The 9,883-nt window shown below is 36.6% G+C and overlaps 1 protein-coding gene across 1 annotated transcript; it reads right to left on the reverse strand.

Annotated features, from left to right (window-relative positions):
• Positions 1-530: 530 nt before the first annotated feature.
• LOC577417 (D-glutamate cyclase, mitochondrial) lies at positions 531-9,604 on the reverse strand. The gene is made up of 11 exons (XM_777646.4): positions 9,405-9,604; positions 8,851-9,041; positions 8,130-8,283; positions 6,439-6,640; positions 6,025-6,175; positions 5,135-5,254; positions 4,247-4,447; positions 3,623-3,889; positions 2,896-3,153; positions 2,002-2,276; positions 531-1,677 (listed from the first exon to the last, which is right to left on the reverse strand). Exons 2-11 carry the CDS (start codon positions 8,978-8,980, stop codon positions 1,540-1,542), a joined length of 1,896 nt encoding a protein of 631 aa, XP_782739.1. The 5' UTR covers positions 8,981-9,041; positions 9,405-9,604; the 3' UTR covers positions 531-1,539.
• Positions 9,605-9,883: the final 279 nt, after the last annotated feature.

Consider the following 9,883-nt stretch of genomic DNA (forward strand, 5'->3'; position numbering starts at 1 on the left):
TATAAAGAAAAGTTTCTGGTAATAATAATACTGACTGGCATATTCACTGGGGAATACAAGACTACAGTGCCCTTGATGCAACCATTTGCCAGGCAATTCTATTAATTATCCTTGGGCAATACAGTCTCACATCCCCCTCATGGCCAGTTAATGTAATTAAAGATAGACCAGTTATGGTCATGCGATTGTATTGTGAAAGAAACGTTGTGGAATCGATCAGAAAAGGTTGATCATCTAGCATATAAGTATTGGTGTGTACTGCAAGGTTCTGGAATCATCAAAATGATAAGAAATTTGGCCCAGTCTTCGTAAAGTTACAAGCACTGTACACAGAAAGATGTATACAGGACTACGCACATGTGTGCGACACATGCGTTTATCTCTCACACACCAATAGATAAACTAATTTACCAAATATATCAATTATTAGGCGGTTTCCCGGCAAAATTTTTATCATCATGTATTAATCAAAACATACTCTTGGCATGATTGGTAATAAGAGCTTCCATTTCATTTTTTGAAATGGGGACTTTTCCAATACTGGTCTTTACCTTTAATCTGAAGATATTGATGCATTGAAAATAGCACTTATATCTCATCGTCAATTTGAAAGACAATAATATGCAATTTGTACTTGAACAACAATCACTGTCAGTGATTTAAGTATGCAATTTTACCTGAGAGTATGATCGCCAGTCGATCAATATCACTATTGTTACAAACCTCACACGTATTCATGTATGTTAATTATTCGCATGAACAAAGATACCGGTATATCAAGTTCTATAACAGAGGATGGATGGAATACATTCAAATTCAAATCACATATCAATGGTTTTCAAATTTATATATCATACACCCATCACCATATTCAAGCAAACACATAACAACATGTATACACACACAATGTTCTTCAAAACATTCACACACAGTTAAAAGAGAAAATAACAATTCAAAAGTGATGAGATTTATAAAAATGTATCAAAAATTCACATATACATGAAAGAAATATACCAGAATTAAATCACGTATCAATTGATAGAATGATTTTACATTTATATGTCATACATATTCATAATATCCTCCTATTCACGCAAACATGTAATACAGTATGTTTTTACACACAATTTCATACATGTCCATTCAAACATGTACATACATTTTAATTGTTACAAAACAAGTTGAAGTGATTTATATGAAAATTATGTAAAAATATATACGTTCCAAGTTGGCTCTCCCAGCTATCATAAAATAGAAATATAAAAACTTCCTCCACCATTTTCCAATCACTTCTACAAATCAAATCTATTATTTTGATTTATCAAATTATGTGACACATATAGTCTATATCAGACAGGCAGGCAATGATATCATCTCTTTGGTGTAAACTCATATCATTTTACACAAATATATCGCCCTTCTGGTTCCAAACATACAATTGTATGTAAGGAATGTACATAATTTCAGTTTGAGCCTCCATTTCAGCACTATCAAGATATTTCCTTAGGTAAAAGGAATGGAACTGCATCCCTATCAAATTTAAGACCAGTCACCCAAAATTTCCTTGATCTTGTTAGCATGGACATCATAAAACGGTAACCAATCGACAGCCATCTTGACTTCCCCCGTAGCGTCCATGAAACCTAGCTCCACCATAGCCTCAAGAACCTTCCCCTCCTGATAAAAATAAACAAACCAAATGTGAGTCTTGTTAATTAGCCGATGCCATTCAATTGCATATCATACTCATGTTCAGCAGATGTCATTCAGTAAATTTCATATGTATATTCCATTAAATCATTTAAATCTTTTCAGTAACGTTGCTAATAACATATCACTCATATTTTGTTACTGGAATAATCAACTTTATAAAAAGCATATGCTTCACTTTTGTTTAGCTCATTGAGTGCATATCTTTCCTCTTCTAAAGCAAGGCTAGTATGAAATTAGATGTCACCTACATGGTATCAATGAGTCAATTAATAATTCTTTATATCAAACCTTGTCGACTCTTGGTATGGCAGCCATGATGCTCTGGATTTCTTCCTCGGTTGGGGGCAGCCCGACGGCTCGACGACGATAGCGGTCATGGATGGGGCACAGTCTCAGGAGAGCGAGGGCGACGGCAAGGGCGTAGCCACCCCAGTTACTCACTCCAGCACAGACGAGGTAATCCGTTGAGGTGATGCAGGCAACGATGTCACCCTTTGGGATGTGGGTCACGACCCTGTCTCGCACCTTGCCCATTCCTATCTCATTACCACCATCTCCGATTCCTACAATTAAAAGAAAAATGCATGCACTCACTCAATTAGTATTCAATGTTCGATGCTTTATAATTAGTCTACATAGGTCTATAATTCATTCATTCATTTCGGTTTATTAAATCAAAATTCCTTGTTAAAAAAGTCGGGAGACTGATACAAACAAAGATTACAAAGTTGATACAATGATGATTGATTGTATACTCCTGATTAATATCAATTTGATACTGGAGTCTCTAAAATACATTGCAAATCATAATCTGGAATGCATGAAGTGACCATCACACACAACTTGTAAATAATATCCCGACTGCTATGGGATTGTTTCCACCAAGGCAGTAGCCCAATTAGTCAATGGACCAGATGAGATATAGACTTGGTGGATATTGGACAAAATGATGATTTGAACACTAGCATATTAAGAAACTGATATTAGACTTGATGGAGAAAAGACAGACTGCATGGCTTAGTATAAAATGGGATTGGACGAGATGGATACTAGACAAATTAGAATTGGAGCAAATTGCTGGGAGGGTGCATATGTTGTTCAGGGTGATCCACAGCTCCTGACAGCTGTCAAATACAACAAAATTTGATTTAAAATTATTAACGGCTAGTAAATGGTAGTCACCTGTTGTAAATACACGATCCATTTCTCTTGCTGCATTAAACAAGGCGTCAATCCCTCCTATCTTGACGCTCTTGTCCAACCCAGTAGCTGAGTGGTAGCCTCCATCCTGAGCCACCCCAGCTCGCTCTATCGCCACCAGGTGATCGAACCTTGGAGTGCGACCGTCTTGGCCGGTCAAGAAAGAGACAGCGTTCTCTTTGGAAGCAGACTGGCCAGCAGGAGGATAGCATTCCAAAGGGATGGCCTTGGACAGTACTCCTGAAAGAACAAACAAATTTAACCGACATGACTTCTATAGTCATTTAATAGAGAATTATTTATATTCAGGACAGAGAGAAGCATACAGAATGAGGAAGAAGACGGGAGTATAGCTACGAGTCGAAATGCCTAGAAACACCAACTAGACCCTAAAACCAACACTAAACATAACCAATCATAACCATAAGAGAGATCTCAATCGCAACCTAAACCCTAACCCAAATTCTCGATCACCTTAGAGGTGCATGAATGAGACAATTTAAAAAAGTTTTCTGACCCCCTATATTTTGAGTATGACGAAATGGATCTATTCTAAATTGCAGGTAAAACATACCGCAAAGTTCCAAGGAAATCTGTGATAAAATACAAGTAGTAGGTTTTCTTCTCCTTCGAATTTACAATGAATTGAACATAGATTTTAAAAGTGCCTGAAAAAAATGCAATTATTAACTACTAAACCCAAACCAACCTCTTTCCACAAGCATCTCTACCAGTTTCCTCATCCATCCCAGAAGTCCTCCATCATCATCCACCACCAGGACCACATCTTTACCCAGGGCCTGGAGGATGGTTGCCATGGCGATAGCACCCGGAGGTCCATCGGTCTCAAAGATGTTGTCTCCCTCTAGCTTCACCGGGAAGCCGGTCGTTATGGCAACCGATTTGGCATGGGAGAGCGACAGGGCCGACTTCAGCATATCGTCTTCAACCAGAAGGTGGCCAATTTGCCGCTTTCCTGTAATCAAATTGAGAAAAGTATATCAATGGAAAGTTTATTTCCTCATGTTATCTTTAATATCTTTGCTCATGTAGTGCACTGGGTAATTATGATGAAGAGTGCAGGGGTGATCTCCTAGTGTAAGACAAAATGCCTTATGCAGGGATATTTATTGCACATTTCATAGTAAATATTCACTGAAATGTGAAATGCTCAGAGATCATTATTGACCATGAAAGTTAGGTATTCATTTATTGTGAGCATTCTGCACTATTTTACTTTGCCTCGAAACAAAAAGGCATACAAAAATTCTTCTTAAGAGTAATTATGTACTTAGATTTGAAGGGGAAGAACATCCTAAAGAAGTGACCTTACCTATGTCTTCAATTGCTGCAGTTTCCAGTTTCTTTATCTTATCCATGGTAGCCTGAGAGAGGGCACTCGCCAGGGGTGGGGTATCAGAAAGCCAGACTACCCTTGGGAGATCCTCTGGGGCTGGGTTGGGGTTAGGTTTCGTGGAGGGGGTGTCTGTGAGCAGCATACAGCCTGGTCTGTGTGTGAAAGCCAGTGGCAATTCTGGAAAATGGAAAAGAAGTTTGGAGTGTGGCTGTAAAACATTAATGTCTGCAGTTTGAGTAACAAGAAAAAATGAATTTTACAATAATTATCAAAGCAAACTTTAAAATTACTTTGATGTATATTGGAAACTCATTACAAAGAACATTGTCATAATAACTTCTCATCGAAATAAGGTAATTTTGTCAGTCCCATTTACAGGCAAAATTGCACAATTTTTCAACATATAAGGTAATTTTTTGTAGATCCCACAAAATTCATTTCTACAAATGTCTATTGTACTTAAACTACCGGTACTTATTCATTGATTTAGTAAGTTTTTAAAAGGGGTAATATGAGGGTGTTTGTTGATTTTAAAAAGGATTGACATATTATTTTAAAGAGCCAGGAATATTTTTTCAAAGATGGTCAATTATTTTCAAAGAGGTACCATTGGATACTGGGACTCTTGCAATATAAGGCAACTTCACACACACAGATTATTTTTTGTGAGTTTGTACTCAATAATCATTGCACTAAACTATAACTTGCGTAGAAGAACCATTTATACTACTATTTTAACTGCAACTTACCAAGTCAACCATGTGAACTGCAGTCATAATAAGTAGACAAAAAGTAAACAAATACATATATATCAATGAGAAACATGGTGGAATGCTTGGAACTGTTTCATTGAAACTGACTTACTAACAGATTTGAGAGTGTCTAGTCCAGTGACACCACATGGCCAAAATACCGGGATATCTCCTTCATGGAATTTAGTGGCTACTCCATAGTCAGTCCTATCCAGATCAATGCCAATGACAGCTGGAAAAGAAAAATTAAAAACAGCATCAAATTCAAGAAAAGTTCTAATAAAAGCTCCTAAAATAAGAGTGAAGAAATTAATTATGCCTTTTCTCCTGGAAGCAAAAAAGTATCAAGTATTGAGGATATTACTCTCAGATTAACGAGGGAAAATGATATTCCTTCTTTCATTTGTCTGGGTTAAAAAAAAAAACTTTCTTTGATCTGCTCTTTTTGCAGAATTTTCATACCAGATTTGCCTTAGAATAAACTGTACACACCAACAAACAAGTGAGGCAGCTCTCCTTTCTCATAAAAGATAGAATAACTTTTTACCTTCCTATTTTTTACCTTTTCTGTTTTATTAAAATAAGTCCCATAAGTCTAATAAGTCCCACTATGGGATAGAGCTACATGCAGTTGAGCTTTGTTCAGACTTGATGCTGTGAACCACAGCAGGTGTCTTTCAATCCAGTATCTTATAACACAGAGCTAAGCTAAGCTAATTTACACAATAACAAAATGCGGCATTATTATTATTTTTATTAGGACAGCAGATAAATTAACCCTAAAAGCTATTGGCAAAATCTGATATTATCTTTGGATTTGGATAAGAGAAAACTAACTAACCATGATCTCCAATATGTATGGGATGGGGTTAAAGTTATTGCTAGTTTTACTACACTATATGGGCTACCTAACTCTAAATTACACGAAACTGATATATATATATATATATGATATTATTTACTAGGAACAGATTTGAGGCGTCGGTATGCATACAAACTTACCAGGGTCTCCAATGTGCATGGGAGCTCCATGGACATCTCCCATCGGATGAGTAATCTGAAAACTCCTCTCTACCAACTCCTTGGGTATGGGCTTCATAGATACCACCTCGTTACCATGGAAACAACCGCATCCATGGCACTGTACATTGGACTGATGGGTAAAGAAGAAAATCATTGAGGTATAAGGTCGCACATACTCAAAACTTTTAACAATAAAAATGTACAGGAATGAAGAATATCATGTTTTTATTTGGTAATGGAGATATCAATATGTACAATGACGTAAACTCAAATTTAGGTGAATGTTCTCATTCACAATAGTTAGTTTACCGTACAACAATACTTTTAGATATTCTAATGCAAGCGATATACCAGAAAGATTATAACATGAAGTTCGTCTGCTCTTCAAAATACCTTATACATCGCAACATTTGTGTTTTCCTGCTCCAGATTTCTGAGAGGTATACCCCCAGCAAGGAGGGCCTCATCAAAAGAAAAACTGCATCCAAAGTAGAAAAAGCAGAAATCGTTCAGCTGGTCCCCAAATTTCAGAAGGTCCGGAACCGTTTCAGAGAACTCTCCATTGACAAATACATTATAAGCTGCCACATCAGTCCTAAAAGTGAGACACAGCATGCAAATAAAAAGCAGTGGTTGATTTAGTTCCAGAGAAAATCAACCCTGAATTAAATTGGTTTTAATAGATGTAGATGATTTTTGTTGTTGACAGATCAGTGAAAATTTGAGTAAAATAGAACATGGATAAGAAATATGAAATTTCTAAATTTGTACATTTGTAATCAATCAGATGCAAATTGGCAACTACCAGTATATGAGTCACCATGCCAGCAATTCTCCTGTTTGATTTTTGTAAAATTTGCATTCAATAAATTTCCATATTTTTGAAGAGGGGATCCCAGTAATTAAAAACATATTTCTAGTAATATATCCGGAGAATAGCCTGAATAGGCTTAATCTGATATTTCTCACCATTACAATCATTCTTTATTTATCTTTTTAGTACAGAGAAAACAGGAGATATGCTCACAAGGGTAGAGTTGCCAACTTGTATTTCATCAAGCACAAGTTAAACTTCTAATAACCCTCCATCAAATTTTGCACCAAAACTATACCTGATTTGTTTCTCTCGTTATCTGCTTTGATTAAAACCTATTTCAGGGTGGACTTCCTCTTTAAGCTGAATTACAAAATATCCAAACTACCTTATAGGAAGACACATTTGTAATTCCCTTCTCCAGATTTCGGAGAGGCACTCCTCCTAAGAGGAGAGCCTTGTCAAAAGAGAAGCTGCACCCCAGGTAGAAGAAACAGAAATCATTCAACTCGTCCCCAAATTTGAGAAGGTCTGGAACCTCTTCTTTGAACTGCCCATCAATAAATACACAATATGCAGACAGATCAGTCCTACGTTTTGAAATATGAATGAAATGAGAAATGTTGATGAAAATTTGATGACCAAACGGAACATATTATGTAATTTTTGAAATGGTAATAAAGAATTACACGCAGCACGAAAACCATGGAAAACCAAAACCTGAGTGAGCAAAAATAACAATGAAAATTTGGCCTTGTGAGATGATTTACTTTCTTTCCTGCCGCTTTGGAGATGTTGATATATATAGTCTTCATAGCCTAGACTCAGTTCAAATCATTTCCATAAAGTGGGAAGGGGAGTTCTTTCTACTGGCACCCGGTGAAATTGCATCTGCTTGTATTCACAACCATTCACACAACTGATGTGACACGTTTGACCGAGATAAAAATGTTCAATATCAACTTTAGATATTTTTCGGTTATAGTTAAATGATTAATTTTGAAGGGAGATGCGAGTTGGTCTAGCGGTACTTTCACTTGGTCTGCTCTCTGTCTTTGCCTATAAACTGACTCAGACGGACCCAGGTTTGAAACTGAGTCACGTCTTTTAGATGGTGGCGGGACAGGTCGGTCCCCAGACATAAATAATCATATTTGATTGACACATGTCTATACAAAACCCAATTGCGATTGTGCAATCTTTCTGCTGCTCAGCTTTAAAAGGTGCAAGATTGAGATTGCGAGGTCAGTATCACCGCTGCATTTCTTACCTAACATCTGAATCATAAGAGAGTTCAGGAGCATTAAACTGGCCCGGTTTGGAGTTAAAGATGAGAGCCATTGGTCCGTAGTTCAAGCGACAATATTCCTCCAAGTCTGCTGCTACATCTTTGTGAACAATCATCAGATTGGCTTGTTTGTATCCTAAAATTGAAGGAAAAACAAAGAAAATATTCACTTAACCTATTGGGCTGGAAAGAATTAGCCTAATCAATGGTGAACACTATTTAAAGGCTTGAAAAAATATAGACAAATTACATACCATGCATTCGAAAGAGTAAAGTCCACAGAATGATCATTTTAAATCTTTTACATGTCATATTAAGAAGTATACTATTAAGACAAAAGAAAATCTCCCTTTTTTAGCTGCCGTAAAACCAGAAAAAGCCAACTTCACTCAGTTCAGAATTTGTGACGTCACATCATGTACGACTTGGAGTTGTCATCAAAAATTGTGTTATTTGTATGTGGTTGAGCTGAGTGGACTATTAATTGTGCCAGTGATTTAGTTGATTAAATTTGTTTAAAAGTATAAACATCAATATCTTGAGCTAAGTAGCTGAAAAATCTAAAATAAGATTTCATGATGTACAAAATTATAGTTTCATATTAGTTTAACTCATATAGGCCTAGCTAGCAGGAAATTGTTACAGAGATGCATGCACACAATTACTTAAAAGTATGTGCTGTTCTCTTTTTTTTAAAGCATACCTTTACAGAGGCCAGAGGTGGAAGCCATGAAATATTTTCCTTTGCGGAACTCCAATCTGACATCCCTTGGAGTTTTATCCTTCATCAGCTCCAGTAAGTCCTTCTGTATCTCTGGTGATGCTGCTGCCATTCTGCTGCTGTATTCTGCCGCAGTTTGAAAGATAATTCTGCTCTTGCCTGTAAATGTAAACCTTTGTAGCAAGGAAAATATTATAACCATTGTGATTGTGTATAGTCTATAGACCTATATGAATGTAGAAAAAAAGGATTAATATGCTATGGGCACGACTGAACTCGATCTGAACTCCTTTGTAGTAGTACTGTCGCAGTTCTGCGCACAGCCACAATAACGTATCTCTATAGATCTGATTACAATAATCTGTACCTATACGCTTCCCTGGCATCTACAAAACACCTGTAGATCTATAAAGACACCTAGATCTGCACTGGCTACATGTATAGACTAGCAAGTTAGTTATAAATAGATCTAAATAACTCAAGCGCATGCGAATCAGATCAGACTTGGAAGTTGGAGTTCGGACTAAATCATTCACCTGTCAGTGTCAGCTGTCAGCTGTCTTGTTGAGCTCCTACTCGACTCCTACAGCTGATTAACTGCAACTTTCTGTAGAATATACACCAGTCTTGTGAATATATACCCTCCCACTGGCTGAGTAGACTTTTTCTACAGAAACGCCCGGTAGACAAATGTCAGCTATAGCTTCTACATGGACTTAACTTACCGTATTTATGAGCTGAGCTGAGTAAAGTTCAAATTCTTCAATTTATGGTCAATCTAAGGGGGCGGGGCTACGGCCAGTCTAAAACTAACAAATTACAATTACATTTTTCAGATTAACATAGTTATTCATTTTGCCGTACAGATAAAGCATTTTAAAATATACTATTCAAGATAACAAGGAATGCTTTCAATGTTAATCCAACAACAAAATATCAAAATTGCAGAAAAGTATGTTCATTTTTCAAAAGAAAATTTATGATTCCTTGGAAAAATCTATGAAAATAAACTTCC

Source organism: Strongylocentrotus purpuratus, unplaced genomic scaffold (assembly GCF_000002235.5).
Source record: "Strongylocentrotus purpuratus isolate Spur 01 unplaced genomic scaffold, Spur_5.0 spur5_scaffold_5, whole genome shotgun sequence".
Classification (NCBI taxonomy): Eukaryota; Metazoa; Echinodermata; class Echinoidea; order Camarodonta; family Strongylocentrotidae; genus Strongylocentrotus; species Strongylocentrotus purpuratus.

Bases quoted from the DNA above. Each gene is read 5' to 3' on its own strand.
- LOC577417 (XM_777646.4), bottom strand. From the start codon at position 8,980: ATGGCAGCAGCATCACCAGAGATACAGAAGGACTTACTGGAGCTGATG. The intron at 8,284-8,850 runs GTATGCTTTAAA...CTTCAATTTTAG, and splicing joins CACCTCTGGCCTCTGTAAAG to GATACAAACAAGCCAATCTG. The intron at 3,154-3,622 runs GTTGGTTTGGGT...TTGTTCTTTCAG, and splicing joins AGAGATGCTTGTGGAAAGAG to GAGTACTGTCCAAGGCCATC.